At 49.9% G+C, this 22,419-nt stretch overlaps 1 protein-coding gene across 6 annotated transcripts in view; it reads right to left on the bottom strand.

Annotated features, from left to right (window-relative positions):
* ZBTB7C (zinc finger and BTB domain containing 7C) overlaps positions 1 to 22,419 on the bottom strand; it is a 299,319-nt gene that overhangs the window by 41,353 nt on the left and 235,547 nt on the right. For 2 of the 6 annotated variants that reach the window (XM_043889519.1, XM_043889520.1), the window contains one exon: positions 4,134 to 4,257. The exons of 3 other annotated variants lie outside the window; for them this stretch is intronic. In XM_043889519.1, coding sequence (XP_043745454.1) covers positions 4,134 to 4,219 — 86 coding nt within the window. In that variant the 5' untranslated portion in view covers positions 4,220 to 4,257. The remainder of the gene's footprint in view (positions 1 to 4,133; positions 4,258 to 22,419) is intronic. One more of the 6 variants, XM_043889521.1, reaches the window with a different exon arrangement.

Consider the following 22,419-nt stretch of genomic DNA (forward strand, 5'->3'; position numbering starts at 1 on the left):
CTTAGCTTCCTTCTGAGCCTGCATTCTCCCATTTCCCAGCGTGTCTCATAGCCCAGCCTTGTGCACCAAAAATTCCCATTCGTGTACACCGAGATTTCTGGTCCAAAAAATGTGCACATGCCATTTTGATTGTAACTGCTTCTTCCCAGCAGCTCCTTAAGGGCAGGGATCATGTCATACTCCTTTAATGCCTGCAGCACAGTATCTGGTACATTGTAATGTACAGGCATGATAAATGAATGAAAATTTCATGAGAACTATGGATTCTAAGATATCACAAATGCAATAAAACACACTTTATACACTATACATACTGTTTAACTGATTCAGAAAGCCACTGCAGCTAACTCAGGTCCTTGTTATGAACATAAATGATGACCTAAGAGTCTCTGAAAAATTCCTGATTATCTGTAATTCTGAGTAAAGATGCATGGATGACTCAACACCCCCAAAATAAAACAAAAACCCCACAACAACCCAACTCAAAAATGAGCCAAAGACTTGACTAGACAGTTCTCCAAAGATGTTCAAATGACCAATAAGCACATGAAAAGATGATCAATATCACTAATCATTAGGGAAATTCAAATCAAAATCATAATGAGATACTACCTCACACTACTATCAAGAAACCAAAAGGTGTTGGTGAGAATGTGGAGGAATTGGAATGCTTGTGCATTGCTGATTGGAATGCAAAATGTTGCAGCTGCTATGGAAAACAGTATGGTGACTCCTCAAAAAATTAAACATAGAATTGCCATATGATCAACAATCCCACTTCTGGGTATAAACTCAAAAGAATTGAAAACAAGGACTCTGAGAGAGATTTTTACACCCATGTTCACAGGAGTATTATTCACAATAGCCAAGAGGTGGAAACCACCCCAAATGCATCAAAGGTGACTGGATAAGTATATCCACACAAAAACCATAAAAAGGAATGACGTTTTGGAACATGCTTCATCATGAATGAACCTTGAAAATATTATGTTAAGTGAAATAAGTCAGTCACAAAAGGACAAGCATTGTATGATTTTACCTAAATGAGATACTTGAAATTGACAAATCCACAGAGACAAGAGCAAAATGGTAGCTGCCAGGGGCTGAGGGGTGGAGAATGAGGAGCTACTGTTTAATGGTTATGGAGGTGCAGTTTGGGATGATAAAAAAGGTTCTGGAGATGAATAGCAGTAACAACTGCACACAATCTATGTACTTGATGCACCTGAATAATACCCTTAAATGGTGAATTTCATTCATGAATGAGCGAAGCATGGATGCCCCTTGGAGACGGCCTGAGGTGTGAGGAAGGCATCTGATGTCTGGAATCAGTCACCATCTCTAGTCCCAACTGTGTGGGGTCATGTGACACTTTGCCTCTCTGAATTTCAAGTTCCTCATATGGCAACCCACTCCAGTATTCTTGCCTGGAGAATTCCAGGGACAGAAAAGCCTGGCAGGCTATAGTCTATGGGGTCACAAAGACTTGGACACAGCTGAGTGACTAACACTTTTCATCTATAAAATGGGTAGGAATACCCCAAGCAGGGGAAAGGTACTTACTTTACAAAATGGATCCAAGGATCAAGTGAGCTGACACATGAAGCTTACAGGACAAGGAAGGAAAAGTTACCTCTCCCTCCTCCCCAGCCAGTCCCTGGACAGTCACTCCTGTTGACCAGGTTTGCCTTAGGCTCCCAACTCCAGCTCACCTTTCCCCAGGGATGCCCAGCCTTCCCACGTCCCGCTCCTGAAGGCCGGCCGCCAGCTTCCCACACTCGATTCATGGAGGCAGGGGGGAGAGCTGGCCAAGCCTTATTAGTGCCTCCTCAAGGCGCTTGCAACAAGCAAACAAGCAAAGACCGAAATGGGAAAGGTAGAATTTCACTCTCCGTGGGAAGTTTGTGGCAGAGGTATTTTTAGGATGGGAGAAGGAGGGAGGTATTTTTAGGATGGGGTACTCTTCCCATTACTCCTCAAATCCCACTTCACCAGTAACCACCTCCTCTTGGGGGGAAGGGTGGACAGGGGGGCCCCTAACTGCCTCGTTTGGGAACTGAGGCAGAGCCCCTTCTGCAGAGGAGTCGGTCACCCTATGGTTCGCCCTAGGGCTGGGACCCCAGGTGTGTGACCCCGGCCGGGTCCTGCCAGCCTCCTCCCTTTGGCAAACGGAGCCTGGGGTTCCCTTCCCCCGGCCGGCCACATCCTCACTCTCCCTTCAGGATGACCTGAAAGGGAAGTTTATAAGAGGAAAAGGAATGAAAAGGATCCATTTAACAGCGCACAGTGGGCGGGGGAACTTCCTGACAGGAAACGCTGTGGAAACCGGGCCCCGTCTGGCCATGGAAAACTGGTTTGGCTCAGAATCGGCCAGAGTGGACAGGAGACCTCGGGCAGCCGTACATCACAATTAAACTGGACTTGTCCAAGTTCACGCTCTTTCTTGTCCCCTCTAAGGCGAACAGACACTATAATAATGTGCACACCACAGGGGGAGAAAGGTACCACTTTTTTTAATCCAGGGGAAAAAAAAAAACCCACCCTAAGGGGGAAAAAAAAACAACAACCCTAATTTAGGTCGAAGAGACATAAAGGACTACTGCTTCAGAGAAGGAAATCAGCAGCAGATGTAGGCAGCTGAGCAGAGCCAGGCCGAGCAGGGCCCCTGCCACCGGGCCACCAGCCTGAGTCACCGGGGCGGGGAGGGCAGGCGGGCAGGCGGGGCGATGGGCAAGGGGTGTTTATCTTTATTCTCGGGTTGGGGTGTGGGGTGCCGGAAACAATGGGAACAGAAGAGTCCCTGGAGCTGGGACAGGCGTGGAGTTGCAGGCAGGAACAGACAGGCTCCCAGCGGGCTGCTCTTCTGGGCCAGGGAATTCAAACAGGCCCTGAACCTGAACAGGGAGAAGGCCTCTCCTCCCCGTTCCCCACCCAAGGAGACCTTGCAATTCCCTGTTCGCAGGGCTAAGTCTGGCTGTGGCTGGCCAGCTGGTCTCCGCCCCTGCTTCCCCACCCAACTGTCTTTAAGAGCCCGGCCCAGCCATCCTGCTGCTGGCGTGGGTGGCTCAGCCCTGGCCCGGCCTCCTGCTCCGCCCGGCACCTTGTCCTTGGATCATGTTCCGTCTCCTCCTAGCAGTTCCCTTCTTTCCCTTCGCTTGAATTCATTTCCTGCAGTTCCCAAGGGACTGTGAGCTCCGGAGATGAAGGCCTGGCCCCTACGTCTGAGGACCCCAGCTCAGTCTGCAGTGAGCAGCCCGGCGTCACTGCCCCTGGAATGTGGGCTCTCAGGGAGAGGGATGGTCCCTATCTTGGTGGCCCTGTAGCCCTCCAGGAGTGGGCCAGCTCAGCGAGTGCCTGTCATATAAAAGAATGAGTACCAGGGGGCGTCCAGAGAACCCCCCAGGAGAGCACAGCGGCTGAGAACATCCCCGCACCCTGAGGGGATAAGCACCCACCCTTGTATAAAGAGGACGGTTTGCATGAGACCCTGAGGTCAAGTAAAGACAGAACTTGGGCTAGGACACAGCAACCCGATTCTCCCAGCCCCCAAACCTCCCAGTGATAGAATGGAGAGAAGATGGAGAGCCTATCCTTAAAGATGCTCCCCTGACCCAGTGCAGAAAACAGAATCAAAGCATCTCTTAGCAGGAAGGCCTCAGAGCTCTGCAGCCTGGGAAGCAAACTTGGGAAATGGTACCGTCAAGGACATCTGCTTGTCAAAGGAATTGAGACCCCGGTCTCCTGCTGTTCCAAGTCCTTCCCATTCTATGAGGTTTTTGTGGTGAGTCACATAGTTATTAACATACTGGCCCCCTGTTTTTTAAATTCTCAAATTTCCCTTGACCCTTAGACCCCGCTAGTTAATTAAACTCACATCTTTGCCAGCATCAAAATAGGTCATCTCTCAGAGGGAAGAGGGAAGAGGGAGAAGAGAAAAAAGGTGTTTTGCAGTGTTCACAGCATTCAAGCCTCTGCGCTTTATCTTAGGCATTGCTTCTCCCACCCACAGTGCTACAAGCACCATCACTAAGAAACACATGTCCGAGCCTCGTCAGTGTGAGTGCTGCCATAGTTTACACCGGTACCTAGCCCACACAACAGAGTCTTGGTTTCTACCTAGTCATTCTACCTACCTCTTCCCGCTCCAATGCCCACCTGGTTCTTTGGGTGACAAGGGACATAAAAGGGACCCTCCAGTTTTAGCTGCAGCTCCTTGCATTCTTGTCTGGCACTGTGGAGGGGCTTCGAGCTCGGTGCCTGGACAAGAAGACAGAAGCAAGGTCAAAGTGGCAATAGCCAGCGCAAGGGGAGCAGGCACGAGCTTGAACCTCCAGGGACCTATTTGAGGTCTGGGGTTCCAGGAAACCCAGTAGCAACCTTCCTTCCTCTACTGTGGGTTTGGCCGGGGTCAGTGAGCATCGTTCAGTTCTGAGTTGATTTTTCTACACCCCCAGTTCCTCACTCCCAGGATGGGATCTAGGGGCTTCACCTGTAGCTTCTAGGAAAGTGAGAATCCCAGGCCTGCTTCCAGTTCTTCTGGAGGAGGGGTGGATAAATCCCTTGGGCTTTTTTTTTTCCCAGTGTCAGTTTTCCCCTCCCTGCATCTGAATGGGAAAGTGTTCAGGTTAAATGGAGGTGCCTAGAGTGGCCCCACCTGCTGAGCTGGCTAATCCTCCAGCACCTGCAGAAATCGGAAACACGGGACCCCAGCTGTCCTCGGCAGACTGAACACATAATCCATCTACGTGTACTTAAGACAGCGCCTGGCACTAGAACTCGGTGTGAAGGGAGGAGCTGCTCTCTGTCCTCTCCTCCTTCCTCCCCAGGGCAGGCTCAGGCAAATCCAGCAGATGCCCACTGAGCCCCTTCGATGCCACTGGCAGTCCCTGGGCCTGCTGCTACAGGAATGGAAGGCAAACGCGTGGTCCTCTGGAGGGCCTAGGGGTCAGGACAGCCCTGAGTGAGCTGCTTCTGTGTCACTGTACTTTGTGGAGGTCGTCTACTCCCATGACCTGATTTAATTTTCACAATTCTGTGATGTAAACGTGTCCTAATTTCCTGATGAGAAAACTGAGGTTCCAAGAGTGAATGAAGGAATTGACAATCTAGTAGCAGCTTCCCTGCACTCAGCCACAGAGTTCGGTGTGGTAGGGGCCTGAGAAAGAGCAGTGCCCTCAGAGGAGGGCGGGCGCAGGGGGCATTTCCCTGGGGACGGGCCATGAGCAGTTTTTCTCTATCTGGGACACTAACCCCAGATGCTCCCTGCTTTCCAAGCACCTCCTGGCTGCTGAGAGCATGGCTGAGGCTCAGGAAATACTGGTTGCCCAAGTGGCTGATTTCCCAAGTGGAGCAGACAAAAGAACCCCAGGGGCAGGTGAGGGCTCTGGGCTTGGCAGGAGCCTAGTTCAAGCCGTTGATGGACTTGCGTCCTCACGGATCCACTGAGCCCTTGGGATGGCGACTTGCACAATGTGATGGTTTCACGGGGCACCCCCTGGACCTGCAGGTCAGAGCCAGGGGTCCCATAATGCACCGCTCCACTGAGGACTCACAGGAGCCCAGGGCATGGGGTCCCTACAACCTCCTTGTCCCCACCCTCCAGCCCTGACCACACTCACTTTTCCCATTAATCTAAACAAATTAAGGAGGAAAAACTGAAACGGTCGCTCAGTCGTGTCCAACTCTTTATGACCCCATGAGCTGTAGCCTGCCAGGCTCCACTATCCATGGGATTTCCCAGGCAAGAATACCAGAGTGGGTTGCCATTCACTTCTCCAGGAGATCTTCCTGACCTAGGGATGAACCTGGGTTGCCTGCATTGTAGGCAGATTCTTTACCTTGATTCTAAATCAAGGAGGAAGCTTCAACTAAATACTAACCTGGCTAAGTACCTTTCCTTAGCATCCTACGTATGTGTGTGTGTGTGAGTGTGTGTGTCTGATTGCCTCTAACCAAGAGAGCACCCAAGGTTCTTCCTAGCGAAGGCAATTGGAACAGAATGGAAAGAAATTTATGTATATATTATGTAGGGGAAAAAGTGAAAAAAAAATTCCTCCCCTCCCCATTTTTTCTTATTTATAAAGGCTCATTCCTAAAAATATTAGAAAATACGGAAGAAGGAGAGGAAGAAAATAAAAGTCACTGTCTATCTGGCCATTTGGGGTCTGCCCCATTCACACCTTGTGATATCTACATTTCTTACACATACAGGTGTTTTAAAAATGGGAATATACACTATAAACTGCCTTGTAATCTGCCTTTTTTCACTTAACAATATTTATACATTTTCCCCCCATACTGCCCCCATGGTCTTTACTAGAAAGGAGTTTAACTGGTCTCTTAGTCACAGGTTGTCACATATACATTGAGTATTTAAAGCCAGGTTAGTACTTAATTAAAATCTCCTCCTTGATTTAATTTGACTAGTTGAAAAAAATATTGGAAAGAAAAAAAAAGAGAGTCTGTGGATGCACACTGGCAGCTACTTTGAAAAATTTTGTTCCAGAACAAATGTTTGAAGAACTCTCCCTCTGTCCTCTGGGATTCGAGCACCCAGCCCCTCTGAGTGGGGAGGAACTGCTGGACACATGAACACTCCTGCAAAGAATGAGGGGATGGGTGCAAGTCCTTGTCCCTCCAGGACTTCTTGAGGTCTGTGTCCTGCTCACCGGGGAACCACTGCTGATGGCTGTGTTCCCAAAACTCAGAATTAAAGGAGAAACTGATAATTATCCAGTCAGCTGAGACAAAGTAGATGGTCACACTTCAGGCCCACCTGGAGGTAAATGGTCTGGCCCTGAACTATTTAGTGTGGCTGAATTAACCGGGTAACTATCAGGGCTGCCCACCTGCGGAGTGTCATCCTCCCACAGCTGAGCAGGGCACAAACAAATCCAAAGTTAAAAGTGGAAAAAGTTCCCAAAGTGCTTTGGAGCATCCCAGAGCTCTTCTGGGCCTGTGCCCAAGAGCATTTTAGCACAGGAAATCTGTTCCCAATACCCCTCTCTTAGTGGGGGTGACAATTAGGAGAAGGAGGTGGGCGGCACTTGGAAACATTCTACTTGTGACTCTGACACGACACCCCCTAATCCACCCCAAGTCTCCTACCTCTACCGAGGGTCCCTATGATAAACACCCCAAACTACGGAATGAGGAAGGACGTGGGGGGCACACCCACAGACCCAGCGAACCTGAGCCTGGTATGGGGCCTGGCATGGAGCAGCTGCTTGAGACAAGTCATTGAATGAATGAATGAACAAGCAGAGAAGTGGGGTGAGAAAGTACAGTCAGGGCGTATGTACAGGATGCCAGAGAGTTTAGCTGCGTCAGCATCAAAGGCCTGCGTGAAGGTGGTGGGTGATGAGCAGCTAAAGGTATAAGAACTGACTGTGACAGCAATGACCCCATTTACCGAGCACCGGTGAGCGCCCAGGCCCTGGGCCACACTCTGTGTCCACCATCCTCCCTGACGGAGTTGGGCCTTACCATTGCCACCTCCCAGCAGGCAGGACCAGCACTCAGGCCCTGCCCGATGCCCTGCTACCTCCCCTGGGGTGCCCACGTGAGAAGCTGGGCAGATTCACCACAAGATACTTTCCATCCCTGATCTTCTCCAGCTCCCACGGCAGATCCAGCTTGAACTGAAGCTGATCCACCCAAGCTGATCCACCCAGAGTCAGAGTGTGCCAGGGCCCATCTGGGAGGGCCTGGGCACCCAGCAGCCAAGCATCTGTTGTTTGAAGGGGCAAGCTGCCCACCAAACGTGAGTGGATGGAGCTGAAGGCCACAAGCTGGACCCTCAAATGGTTCCCTCAGGCTTGGAGGTGATGGGAGATTTGGGTGCCGCTGGATTTTGTCGCTAAGACGGCCCTCTGGCTCATCTCCCAAGATTCCAATATCCCTTCTTTCAACTGTTCATTCATTCACTTAACAAATAATTATTGAGCACCTACAAAGTACCAGGTTTTGCACTAAGAAAGGAGTTCTAAAAAGAGAGTGCATGCTAGGGCCTGTGTCTCTAGCATCTCTGAGATGAGAATGCAGAGCCACGGGGGCCTATGTCACAGGTGCCAACACAAAGGCAGGAAAGTGGATCTTTCCACCTCTGCAGAGAGCCTCGTGGGACCCCTAGCAGGGTGCCCTTGGGGTAGGTAGCAGGACCTCCTCAACCTGGGGTCTGTCCCCTGGCCCACAGTCCACAGGCGGCGGTGGGCCAGCCATGCAGGATAGTGCGGCAGGCCCCAGCGCGGGGACAGTGAGTCAGCAGCTATACACAGGAGCAGTCAGAGGGCTCCAGGGCAGGCAGAGGGCTGTGGTGAGCACAGACCAGACCCGCTGAAAGCTCAGCCGCAAGAAACCCAGAGTGGCAGAAAGAACCGGAGAAATACTCTTGCTTATTACTTCCACGGTGACCCTAGTTTATACCCAGGGAATATGACATAAGAGACAGGCTGTACTTGCTATGGATATTAGGAATTATAGAGGTTTTTTTTTTTTTTTTTAATTGAGTTAAAAGTCATGTAACAGAAAATTAACCCTTTAAAGTAAACATTCAGTGGCATGTAGTTCATTCACAATATTATGCAACTGCCACCTCCATCTATTTCTGAAACCCACTCCTCACCTTATTTTTAGTATATGTGCTGCTGAAGTGAGCACCCCACTCCTCATCCTAAAAGGAAACCTCATAACAATTTAGCAATTAAGCCCTGCCTCCCTGCCCTTGCCAGCTCCTGGCAACCACCAATCTGCTTCTGTCTCTGTGGATTTACTCATTTTGAATATTTCATATAACTAGACTCATATGTGACCTGTTGTGTCTGGCTTCTTTTTACTTGGCATAATGTGTCCATGGTTTGTTTGACTTGTCGTATGTACTAGCAATTCTTTCCTTTTGATGGCTGAATGATATTCTATTGTATGGATATGGTGCAATTTGTTTATTCATTTAATTTTTGCACTGTTTCAACTTTTTGGTTATTGTGAATAGTGCTATATGAAACGGGATTTATTTGAGCCTGTTTTCAATTTTTTGGGGTCTATTCTCAGGAGTGGAATTGCTAGGTGAAGTAAATTTTTAGAGCTGGAATGAACTTAAGGGTCAGTTATTCCAATTTTATAGGTAGGGAAGCTGATACCTGAGTAGATTATCTGCCCTGTTGGGGGTCACACATGTGTCAGGATGTGAGGGGTGGCCCAAGCCAACATGCCAAGGGCTGTCTAAGTTCATCACATATAAGTCAAGATTCATTGCCTGTTGTGTGGGTTCCACGCTGTGGGGGTTCCATGCAAGCCAGCACAGAGTCTCTTGCACGTTGATAGGCACCGATATTTGTGAAATGAACAGATGGAAGAAAACATTTCCAGCTTTTAAAAGCTGGAAAACAAACCAGCTTTTAAAAGCCTTACCTTTTATCCATTCTGAAAAGGAAAGTGCCCATTATCCCATCTTGGAGGTTCAAAGCATCTTGGGGAACAACTCTACAAGGGTCAGAATAAGTGTATTCTTGGAGGAGTTAAGCTCCACCGTAGTGGGATCAGGGGGTGCCTGTCATTCCATTTCCTAACCTTTTCCCTCCCTGACTACTTTAGCTTCTCCTCAACAGCTCATTCAGTGGGGTGGATGATGCTGGCTGGGCCTTACTGAACCACAGTAGTCCAAGGAGATGGCAGCTGGCCCACCCTGGGCCAGACTCTCAGGGCCCACAGGCCTGATGGAATGCCTTTGCTCTGAGAGGAGGCAGTAAGCTCGAGCCTGTCTGATCGGCCAGCGCTACAACGGGGCCCTCATGGTACCAAGTGGTTCCATCTTGTGGGGCAGGATGCAGCCCTCAGGACTCCTGCCTGGGGTCTGCAGTTCTGCTTCCAAGGAGACGGAGCAAAGGAACCTCTGCTGGCAAGAAAGTCAGGTCTGCGGGCAGCAGAGAGCACCCAGCAGTTACGGGGCCCAGGCAAGCTCCTCCCTTATCTTTCTTCCACCTGTAGGACCATCGAAGCTGCTGTCAGCCATACCATGAAGCTATCTTCAAGACACAACTCCTCCTCCCCGAACAGGGAGCTGTCACCACACAGGTGCAGGGCCCACTGCCATCCCAGTGGTTTCTCTGGAAGCACATGGTGTGGAGGTGACATCTCAACATCTCCATTGGCTACAAGGTGACAGCCTTGGATCGGATCAGCCATCTGTGGAGCATAAGGGCTTCTGGGTCAGCGTGCTGTCAGCCTAAACACTTCAGGCACCTCTGGGACCCTTGCCCTGCATCCAGCACCCAACAGCTCTATTCCTAGGCACAGACGTGTGACTCTCAGGTGCCTGAGTGTCCCTTAAGTGTGCTGCCAGTAAATGAGCAGCTGGGGATTCACCCTGTCTTTCCACGGAGGACGCCTCTTTACAGCCTTTGGTAGACCCCAGTGACAGTCCATACACTTCAGATACTGACGTGCATGAGGAAGTGAAGGGAGCCACCAACAGGGCTCAGATTAACACATGAGAGGAAGGAGAGAGGGCTTGAAACTTATAATTCCCAGGTCTCCTTCCACTCCTCATTCTGTCTCTTGCTGGCCTTGGCAAGTCATTTAGGCCTGCGGGCCTCAGCTTCTGCATCTGGAAGGGAAGGAATGGTCTCTGCACCATCCCTCGAAGCTCTGCAGAAATCTCCATACACGAGCTCACCTGGACGTACATTGGAGGTGACAGCAGGCCGTGGCTGAGGCAGCACCCTGGGACGTGGACCAAGCTGTCCTGACACGCGAGTGGATATGGGCTCTGCCAGTCCCTATCTTGATTGCACACACAGCTACAGAGTCCACGAGGCCAGGGCAACCTCAGAGGCCACGTTCCCCCCACCATCCTCTTTGCCTCTGCCACTCCTGGGAGCCTGGGCACGCTCACCAGCTCCTTCCCGCTTCTTCTCCTATTTGGAAACTGTGCATTCTTTAATGCACTCATCCTCTGTTTAGCCTCCTAACAAGCATTACTGCAGTCTTCTCCTGGGAGCCAGATCCCAAGCGGATGTCCAGTTGTCCCTGGAGAAGCCACAGCTGAGAGGCCCAGGCAGCCTCATGTACAAATAAACACGCTTTCTCAAGGGTAATATTTGAGGATAAAGATGTGTAAACAGTAACAGTGGGGCAGCAGAAAGGAGGGGGTCAATGGACTTCCCTGGTGGTCCAGTGGTTAAGAATCTGCCTGCCAATGCAGGGGCATGGGTTCGATTCCTGGTCCCGAAAGATCCCACATGCTGTGGTGCAACTAAGCCAGTGGACCACAACCACAGGGCCTGCGCTCTTGAGCTTGCGTGCCAAAACTGCTCAGCCTATGAGCCGCAGCAACGGAAGCCCACACTCTAGAGCCTGTGCTCCACGACAAGAGACGCCTTCGCAAAGAGACGTCTACACACTGCAAAGAAGAGTAGCCCCCATTTGTGGCAACTAGAGAAAGCCTGAGTCCAGCAACAAAGACCCAGCACAGCCAGAAACAAACAAACAAATAAAAAGGAGGAGTCCAGCCTGCTGGGTGGGGCTTGAAGGACTGAAACCACCTTAGAAGAAGTGGCCCTTGAATGAGCAGCAGACATAAGAGATGCTGGTTCGATCCCTGGGTTGGGAGGATCCCCTGGAGGAGGGCATGGTAACCCACTCCAGTATTCTTGCCTGGAGAATCCCATGGACAGAGGAGCCTGCCAGGCGACAGTCCCTGGGGTCACAAAGAGTCGGACATGACGGAAGTGACTTAGCACACATGCAGGCAGACATGTGTTCAGAAGACTCTCTGCCTGAACTGCCCTGCATGCAAGCTACCAGCCACATGTGGCTACTGAGCCCTGGAAATTCAGTGAGTCAAATGAAGATGAACTGTGGGTGTAAAATATACACCAGATTTTGAAGACTTAGTACAAAAACAGAGTAAAAGAGAGAATAAATAATAAATAATTTTTATATGAATTACATATTGAATGATGATATTTTGAATACACTGAGTCAAATAAAATATGTCACCAAGATTAATGTCATCTATTTCTTCTATTTTTTAACGTGACCACTGGTCTATATATTAGAGAAGAAAACTGGTCCTTCACCCTTTGAGCATCACAATGGTTTGGGCTCTGAGGCATTCTGAGTGAGTTGAAACGAAAACAGTCTCCACAAGGCATTTGTTTTCTACATAATTATTTGCCTTCCCCTTGTACCACCTGCTTGGAGAAGATTCCAACATGCTGAACCTTTTAACAGGTCAACAGAGAGTGAGACAGTTGGGGTAAGAGGTGGGGTCTGACCCACCATTATCCTCTGCAGGTGAGACTACAGGTAAAAATCTTTGACAGTGGCCTCTGAGTATGATCAGATTGTTAGGTTGGAATTTTCTCAACCCATCTACATTCCTAGCAATCATGTTCATTACCTACAGGGACCCAAGATGGAAGGAGCTGTCACTCAGGCCCTAAGCAGAGGAGCAGCAAGCTCAAAGAAATGCTAGAATCTGGCTAAGAAAGAAGGAGATGTGTGCAAAGAGTCTCAGCTCTTCACCTTCCTTCTGGGCTGTTTGCTTGTGGAGAGGTATTAATTAGGGGAGTTGACTACCAGGACCAGACATGTGGAAAGAAAGAGAAAATATAGGCAAACAGCATACTCTGTGTCCCTTCCAAGGGCTGGGCATGGGTTTTATGCAACCTCACTCTCCTCACCTGCTGGGTGGGTACAGACCCATTTTATAGATGAGAAAACTGAGGCTCAGAGGATTAAGTGACTTGCCCAGGTACTAGTGCAGGTTGCTTCTGACTGCCCCTGACAAAAATGATTTGATACATGAAACTGTGGAGGATTAGGCCTGGCCTAGAAATCAGTCCATATGTTCTGGATTCAAATTTCAGGAGCTGGATGATCTTGGACAAGTGACTTTCTTTCCCTGAAACTCAATTTTCTTGGAAAAAAAAGGCAGGTATTTGTGGACAAAACCACTGTTTCTTTAACTTTTTTCAACTATAACTGATTATAATATTTTGTTTTCCATGACCAGGATCTAAATCTGAGCGTATGTAAAACTGAAAGAAAAGTTTGATTGAGCAATATTTACTTTATGTATGACGCACATTAACATTTTCTAATCTGTTATATACATATATATTTAAGCTGATGTATTATGACCCACTAGACTGATTAAATTACCCATAATAAGCTGCCACTTATGATCTGAAAACAGTACTCCAAATGATTGGTTTCCAAGCTTCTCTCCAGAACTAATATCCTGAGGGTCTGTTGTTGCGGCCAAACAACAAAAAGTATGTAAGTACTTCTTGGTCTGGGATCAGCTTTCCCCCACCCCTTGCGTTCTACCTGCCCCGCGCCTCCTCAGAGAACCAGGCCCAGAGAACTTTATTTCTCCACTGGCATCACAGAGCAGCAGAGAGGAGCCTGTTATAAGAACACTGCCTCCCACCCATCAAGAGGGCCCCATCTCTGCAGGCTGTTTGCCAGGACATGGAAATCTCTCTACTAGAACAGAATGCTTCTCTGTAATAGAATTTGTTGTAATGGGGCTTTACCATCCACTCTAGCAGCAAAATACATTTCAGAGCCTTGGAAAAGATGAACTTGAAGAAGTCCCCCTGATTGTAAACTGTGCCAGTGAAAGGAAACCCCACTGTCCCTTTTGATGACAAGACTATAAAAAGCCTTATTTCGGCATCCCCTCCGAGGAGCTCATTTTCCCTCTTAGCTCATCCCTGAAGAAATGAAGGCGTCATCCTGGGGTGAGGGATCTGGTGAGCTCTAATCTCATGCCGTGAATGGGGAGTCGTGGCACTCAGACTCAGCTAGGCTGACTGCTAGGACTGTCGCAGCAGAAGCCTCTCCCCTCCCTCACTTCCTGCCAAGTGCCTGTGCAAGACCTCTCAGTTCCGTTCAGTCGCTCAGTCATGTCCGACTGTTTGTGACCCCATGGACTGCAGCATGCCAGGCCTCCCTGTCCATCGCCAACTCCCAGAGTTTACTCAAACTCATGTCCATCCAGTCGGTGATGCCATCCAACCATCTCATCCTCTGTCGCCCCCTTCTCCTCCCGCTTTCCCTCTTTCCCAGCATCAGGGTCTTTTCCGGTGAGTCAGTTCTTCACATCAGGTGGCCAAAGTATTGGAATTTCAGCTTTAGCATCAAGTTCTTCCAAAGAATATTCAGGACTGATCTCCTTTAGGATAGACTGGTTGGATCTCCTTGCAGTCTAAGGGACTCTCAAGAGTCTTCTCCAACACCACAGTTCAAAAGCATCAATTCTTCAGTGCTCAGCTTTCTTTATGGTCCAACTCTCACATCCATACATGACTACTGGAAAAACCATAGCTCTGGCTCTATAGCTAGACGGACCCTTGTTGGCAAAGTAAAGTCTCTGCTCTGCAAAGTCTCTATACCTGAGCATTCTAGAAACTTCTCTGAGTATGAAGCCTCCTCTGTGTCCAGGTTCCTCGCCTCTTACCCCTGGGTGGATGCTCCAGTGTGGCACTGAGAAGGCAAACAGGAGGGCCTGGGCCCCCTGCCCCAGAGCAGCAAAGGAGGGGAGTGAATGGTGCTGGGGGCAGGCCCAGCTTCTAGAAGGCAAAGGGAGGGACTGGCAGCTGGGAGCAGAGCTCAGAAGCAAACAGCGCACGCAGTCCTGTCACAGCGGGCCACCCCTCCTCACACTGGGTCTCTTCTGACCCTCACAATGCCTGGAGTGGGCATATGCCTGGGTTTCACTTCACTGTTTCTTTTATTTCATTTGTCAAATTAGGAGCTGTTCTAGCTTCAGCTTTGGGGTAACTCCCACAAGTGGTGGTTCTTGGGGTCCTGGCCAGCCTTCCCTCACCGCTCCTGTGCCCTCTGGGCTGACTCCACAGTGGGCCATGAGCCATGGTCAGGTGAGTTGCTCCGTATCTCCAAACTCTATCTGTAGCCCCAGGCCTCAAGACTCATACTTACACAGACTCTGATACAACGTGGTTAAGATGGGCTTCCAGGACCTGGAAAGCCTACAGTCTGCAGCATCTGGCAGCAAAAGAGCAGAAGAGGAGGCTGCTTGTGCAGGGTATGATATCTGGGGTTCAGGGAGGGCCTCTGTCACCCTCTCTCCTTTTCTGCCATCCCCCTAAGTCTCCTTGGCCAGCTGATGCCCATAATTCCACAGCCAGGTTCCCTTGGGGCAAGACAAACCTGGACTTTGTTGTTGTGGCTTAGTTGCCTGGTCAGAGTCTTTTGCGACCCCATGGATTGAGATTTTCCAGGCAAGAATACTGGAGTGGGTTGCCACTTCCTTTCCCCAGGGGATCTTACCCACCCAGGGATTGAGCCTGTGCCTCCTGCATTGCAGGTGGATTCTTTACCACTGGGTCACCGGGGAAACCCATTAAAATGCCCATATCTGGGTTTCTTTACAATCTTACCAGCAACTTCCATCTTAGAATGAATGAGTTCATTCCAATCAACTCAGCTGAACTCAAGGTCCTACATGTGTCTGGGCAATTCCTGGGCCTTATGGGGGAAGAAAAGGCAAGATGACATAGTCGAAGGGGCTGAGGTCTAGTTCACAGGCTTTGCTGACAGCAGTCTTTGAAGGAGAGCTGGAAGTGCGATGGGGAAAGGAGACAGAGAGGCGGGGAGAGGATGTACCCAGTTTAACCTTGTGAGGTAAGCTCGAGGGGGTGCACTACCTACCCCTCCCCCAGTGAAATTTTCCCCACCAAAGAGGTTCGTCCTGGTGAATGTTAGATGCAAATTGTACTTCCTGAACCAACGTGAACTGACAAGGATAGAAGATGTAAAAACGCAGCCTCTGGATCAGGGTTAGGATTCCTGCCCTGCAGTATAATTGCTGTGACTCTAACTGACTTAGCCTCTCTGTGCCTCAGTTTTCTCATCTGTCAAGTGGGGATAATAATAATAACACCTACACCCTAAGATTATTGTGAGGATTAACAGAGTTCATTAAGCGTTCAAAAGACATTACCTGTTAATAGCATCCAAAAGTAGATCTCCTCAGGGGAAACTGAGTGTTGACCATGCACAACTGGACTTGGGGCTCATTGTGATAAATGGGGGTCACGGAGAGACTCTGGGACCCTTTAGGAGTGTCTGGCATCTTTAGAGACCTCTTCCTCCCCGGTCAGCTTTGCCAGGTGGCAGTGAGGCTGGCCCTGGCAGGAGGCACCTGAAGGGCTCTGGCTCCTTCTCCAGGTCCTTCTCCAGACTCCCGCTGCTGACCTGACCGTGCCTGGCCCATCTCGGCCAGGGGTCATCAGAGGCCAGAGAACCCCTGGTTACTCCAAGGCAGGGCGGGCAGCAGGGTCCCCACTCTACTCTCCCTGCAGTAGTCTACTCTGAATATTGCTGGCTGGCTCCTTTTGGAGAAAAACCAGGATCGTGTCTTTTTCTTGCTTAGTCATCTTCAATGAGTGAGCAGTACTTAGTGCTAAGTACTTGGTATTAGTACTTCAGCCATGGCATGGAGGACAATTCCTTAACCCGGCATTCACATTGCCTCCACCCTCTTCCTGGACTTTTTTTTTTCTCACTGCTATTCATCTGTAAAAACCATAGTGAGCCCTCTCTGAAGTCTTAGTTTGTGCCCTGAATGCTCCAAGGGTTCCACACGTAATATCTCATTTAATCCTCACAACAAGCTCCTGAGGTAGATACCACTTTAGCCTCATTTTATAATAGAATACTGAAGCGCAGAGAGACTAAGAAGCATGCTCAATGTGACCCCACTAGTTGATGGCGGAGTTAGGACTGAATCCCAGAAGCCGGACTGCAGAGCCTGTCTCCTATCTACAGTTCCCGAGGCCCACCCCAGCCTCCTAGCAATCTAGGTCACTTTCTGTTCCCCCAACACACCGGGCGGGTCCTGCTGCTCACGCCAGCTCTCAGACCATCGCCTGGGTGCTCGCCCACTCTCGTTGCCTCCAGAGTCCTGTCTCACCCACAAAGGAGCCCCTGAGACCGGGTCCACGTGGAACCAGCGACGAGTCCCCTACTGCTCGGCAGGAATCATCTTTCCCTCTCTGCCTCTTGGCGATGCGTGTGAACATCATTTACCTGCCTTATTGGATTCTGAGGGCCCATCTGTGGAACTCTTCATCCTGCCTGGGCAGGACCAGGACTATCTGCTAGGTGAGCGAATATATGATGGGCCACAGGTTTTAAACTTTACAGACACTCTAACACGTCCCATCTTATTTAATACTCATGACCCTATGTTGGAGTGGATATTGTTATCCCAGTTGTGCAAATGATAAAAAGTACCATTTGTTAAGTACTGTGAGTATAGAAAGTGAAAGTGCTGGTCAAGTCCGACTCTTTGTGACCCCATGGACTATAGTCCCGCCAGGATCCTCTGTCCATAGAATTCTCCAGGCAAGAACACTGGAGTGGGGCCATTCCCTTCTCAAGGCGCTCTTCCCGACTCAGGGATTGAATCCGTGTGTCCTGCGTTGCAGGCAGATTCTCTATCATGTGAGCACCAGGGGAGCCCCGTGCTAATGGGTTAATATATATTTCCTCAAAAACTCTTTCCAGCTATTCTGAGAAGCAACTATAATGTTCCCCATGCTCCAGAAGAGAACTCTGAGGTCAGAAATGCTCAGTGACCTCCCAGGACCACGCCTGGAGCCAACCCTAAGTCTCCCAGTGCTGACTTAAACCCCTTTTCAGGCTATATTTGCATTTTAAATAGGCTATGTTCTTATTCTTGCTATACGCCCACTTCTCTGATTTGCACTCAGAACTGTGAGAGCCCTCTGACAGCTGGGCTGAGGGGAGTCACCCCCTCACCCCCATCCCTGGCTCTGGGAGATGCTCAGTGGTTGGTACCTGGTGTTGCTAATACAGGACCAGTGACTGATGGAGCTCAAAGGGCTCCAGATTTGTCTTCTTAATGAACTGCTTTTGCCCTTTACCTCTATTTAACTTCATTCTTTTCTTTCTATTCTTTAAAACTACCATTTTCTTTTCAAAAAGTCTAAAAGCAGTACATTTGCATAAAAATGTAAATAAATAAACATGTGTGATCAGTATGCACATTATCATCTTCCTCATCTAGGTTGTACTCAGATCATCCACCATAAATCAAATGAGACCTAGGTCATGCATCATTACAGTGCTAAGTAGGGTTAAAGAAGAGAGAAGTGGTAGATACAAAGTTAGCCCAACAGGAGCTCATAGGAGGGACACACTGCTTTGAAGTTGGGCTGTCAGAGAAACTGGCCTTAAAGGATGGACAACATTTAGCAACGGGTAAGTTTTAGGCAGAGAAGGGGCTAGGCAGCTGGTCTATTAAAAACAACTTCCCCCCAAAGTGGCTTCCCCGATGGTTCAGCAGGTAAAGAATCTGCCTGCTATGCAGGAGACATAGGAGACATGCGTTCGATCCCTGGGTTGGGAAGATCCCCTAGAGAAGAGAGTGGCTACCCACGCCAGTATTCTTGCCTGAAAAACCCCATGGACAGAGGAGCCTGGTGGGCTACAGTCCAGGGGGTCGCACAGAGTCGGACACAACACAGGGAATAAGGACGAGCACGCGCTGCCCCCAAAACAAAGGAACAAGGAAATAAACACAGAAGATGTGTTCAGTGTTATCACCTGGTTTCCTTTTGGTTGGTGTGAAGGATGCATAGAAAAAAAAGGCGGGTGTGGACTTGGCAATGGGCAGGTGGTCAAATTACGGAGCTTCTTCAACGCCAGCCTAAGGACGTGACCTTAACTTGATGGCCGTGGGAACCACTGTAGGTGTGCTGTGTTTAGCCGCTCAGTCGTGTCCAACTCCTTGCAACCCCATGGACCATAGCCCTCCAGGCTCCGCTGTCCACGGGGATTCTCCACGCAAGAATACTGGAGTGGGTTGTCATGCCCTCCTCCAGGGGATCTTCTCAACCCAGGAATCAAACCCAGATCCCCCACATCACAGGTGGATTCTTTGCCAGCTGAGCCACTAGGGAAGCCTATGAATAGTGGAGTGGGTAGCCAATCCCTTCTCCAGGGGATCTTCCCAACCCAAGGATGGAACCCAGGTGTCCCACATTGCAGGCAGATTCTTTACCAGCTGAACCATCAGGGAAGCCTGTGAATAGTGGAGTGGATAGCCTATCCCTTCCCCAGGGGATCTTCCCCACCCAGGAATCAACCTGGGGTGCCCTGCATCACAGGCAGATTCTTTACCCGCTGAGCTACTGGAGAAGCCCAGCAATGGGCTGAAATAACGGTTCACTGGGTATGCATGCAGTTTCCTTGGGTCTGCTTTACAAATCACAGACAGAAGAAAGTGCTTGGGAGAGGCTAGTCCTAAATCCATTATTCCAATTAATTAGAACTATCTAGGTTGCTGGTTGAACAAGCATTCCTATGCTTTACCCGGACTTCAAGAGGCAGGTTCAGGAAGCAGGGCCCTGGGTTTTTTAGTTTCCCCAGCTCCCCTAGGTGATTCTGACACAGCGAGAAACAGCAGCGCCTCTCACGCTGCACTGTCCACTCTGACCGCCTGGGGCTTCATTAACTTGTGGATTCTGATCCAAGAAGTCTGGGGAGGGGGCCTCAGAGCCTGCGTTTCTAATCACCTTCCAAGTTCAAGGGCCACACCTGGAGTAGCAAAGTGATAAAATTTTGTCCTAAACCTAAATAGTTGTTTTCACCCTTCAAAGCTTTGGAAAAAATACTTCCGCCTGGTTCTCCAGCCTAATTAATCAGATTCAGGGGTGCAGCCAAGCCTGGGTAGAGTTTAAAACTCCCCAGGTGCATCTAGTGAGCAGGTAGTTAAGATTCTCCATCCCTAACTCTGAAGGTCAGCCTTCTCATTCCAGGACTGAACCATCAAGGGTAGTTCTGTGCTCTAGAACTGGGTGCAAGCGGTGGAGCGTGGCCAGTAAGCAGAACAGTGCAGTGGGCAGCTCCATGCCCCCGACCTGGGCCAAAAGTTGGCACTCAGGAGGGCTCATATGGGGTGGGATGCAGTCACAGACAGCGACGGAAAAACACCCACCTCCAGAGACGGCACGCACCCTTTCCTGTGCGAGCTCAATCGTGTCCGACTCTTTGCAACCCCATGGACTGTAGCCCGCCAGGCTCCTCTGTCCATGGGATTCTCCAGGCAAGAATACTGGAGTGGGTTACCATTTCCTACTCTGGGGACCTTCTCGACCCAGGGATCGAAACCCAAGTCTCCAGTGGCATCTCCTGCATTGGCAGGGTTATTCTTTATCACTGAGCCACCTGGAAAGCCCTCAGATTTTCTCAGGCCATCAAAGGGGAAGGAGAGGCAGCAGCACGCATGGGTCCACTCCCAGGCCCTGTCCCCGTGAGCCCGGGACGGGCCGGGGGAGACGTGGTGAGCTCTCAGTGCTAGCACTCCACCAGCTGCTGGGGTGGCAACCTGGGCAGCTTGGTTTTTGGCGCTTGCCTACCTGGCTTAAATCCCGGGCTCTGAATCTCGATCAAACGGAGTTCTCGCCCAGGGTATTACAAGTTACTTGCGGTGACACCTGCTATGTTCTAAGTGCAGTTCCACATACTCCTGAACAATGTCAGTCCCCGGGTGAGGAACAGGGAACTGGCCTCAACAGATGAGCAAGGCAAGAAGAAGGAACTGAGTTCTCTCTGAGCCACTGCTCATTCTGAAGGCCTAGCTAGGTTGAGTACGCTCAGTGAAGGGCATCCAAAAAAAAAAAGATGATCAAAGGAAAAGGGGGCCATGAGAGAGGCTGGGGATATCAATGCTTCATGTGACCTAGGCCTGCCTTTCAAGATTCAGCCCTCTTTGGCCCCTCTGTAAAGCCTTAACTTCCAGAAAGGCTGGCCAAGCAGGCTTCTTGGTTGCAGAATGAGTGTTTCCTGTTCTCGACCTGAGCTTAGCCCAGGTCAGACAGACTCACACTCTCGCTTCTCTGTTACCTGAATCAGGCCCACCTTGCCCACCCCATCTGGTCTTGGCTGGGAGATTCCAGCCCACCGAGCTCCTTCCTCTCTGAGCTCCAGCAGCCGCTGCCCCGGGGGGCCCCTTATCTCTCCAAGTGGCTTCTCTCCACAGCCAGGCTCTCCATGAGAAATGCACTGTGGCCCACACACGCAACTTACAATTGTCTGGTAGCCACATTAAAAAGTAAAGAGAAATAGGTGAAGTTAATCTCTAACGATGTATTTTAACCCAGGATGTCCAGGATATGATGGTTTCAAGAGGTGCTAACCACGAGGCATGTGAACTTTGCTTTTTTGTACTCAACCTTTGAAATCAGGCATTTTACCTTTGTGGGCACCTCAGTTTGGAGCGGCCACATTTCAAGTGCTCTGCAGCTATCGGTAGTTCGTGGCTATCTCATGGACGGCTCTGGACTGCATGAGCTCGGAGGGCAGGAATAATTGTCTAGAGCCCGCAGACGGACTGGATGTGGGAGCTGGAGGCAATCTCAGGACCACCTGGTCTAACGCCTTCGCTCTGCAGGTGTGGAAACAGCCTCAGCTCACCAGGGGAGGAACTCGCCCTGAATCACAGTGAGTAGAGGATCTAGCCAGGCTGGAGGTCTGTCTTCCAAACAAGACCCTAATGATCCTCTGTGTCTTTCAGCCTGTGTGGTCCCCTCTGGGCAGGAAGACTCTGTCCCCTTGTCCACTGTGAGTCCTGGAAGGAGGTGAGTGGTGGTAACTTAAGGTCCACTCGGTTGTCTCTGTTCAGCCACTGGGCAGAGTCCCGTGCTCGGTGTTCACACTCAGGCCAGAGCCTCCATTCACCCCCATCTCCTCCAGTCCTGGGTCGAGCTGTGACCCAGGAGAGAGAAAGACTAGGAGGAAGGAACACTGGCACACAAGCCAGGCATGGATGCCAATCATACAATTCTTGGCAGCAGAAGCCGTTCTGGGAATCCTGAACACACTGATACTATAATCGTGAGGCAACCATCCATCTGATCAGCCCGAGAGCTTGTTTCTCCATGGCTGGGTGCACACCTCCAGCCATGGAGCCATGCCTGAAATTACAGGAGTGTCGTCTCCACTTCCTAGACTCTGCATCCCATCAGTAAGCCTACTGAACCTCGTCCTCCATGCTCTGAACACTGGGCTAGCAGGCCTTTTTCAGGCCAGCCCAGACAGCCCGTGCCCATCAGCTGAGCTGTAGGCCTTGCAAGGGGGCAGCTGGCCTGTGCCCACACCTGCTTATGCCAGTTGTGTTTGTTATTGTTATTTCACAACTTAATTAAATAGAACAGAAATTGATGAGATAGAAATTCAAAAAGAAAGCAAACTGATATTTACACGCAAACTAAAGTGACAGACTCAAAGGTGAGTCATTAAAAAAAAAAAAATGCTGTTGAATGAGGTAAGTGTGGATGAGATAACAAAATACTGGAAAGCCAGATACCTAGAAGGATTTTATACTATGTTTCCATTTGTCTTTAAGTTCTTTACTTCAAT

Source organism: Cervus elaphus, chromosome 27 (assembly GCF_910594005.1).
Source record: "Cervus elaphus chromosome 27, mCerEla1.1, whole genome shotgun sequence".
Taxonomy (NCBI): Eukaryota; Metazoa; Chordata; class Mammalia; order Artiodactyla; family Cervidae; genus Cervus; species Cervus elaphus.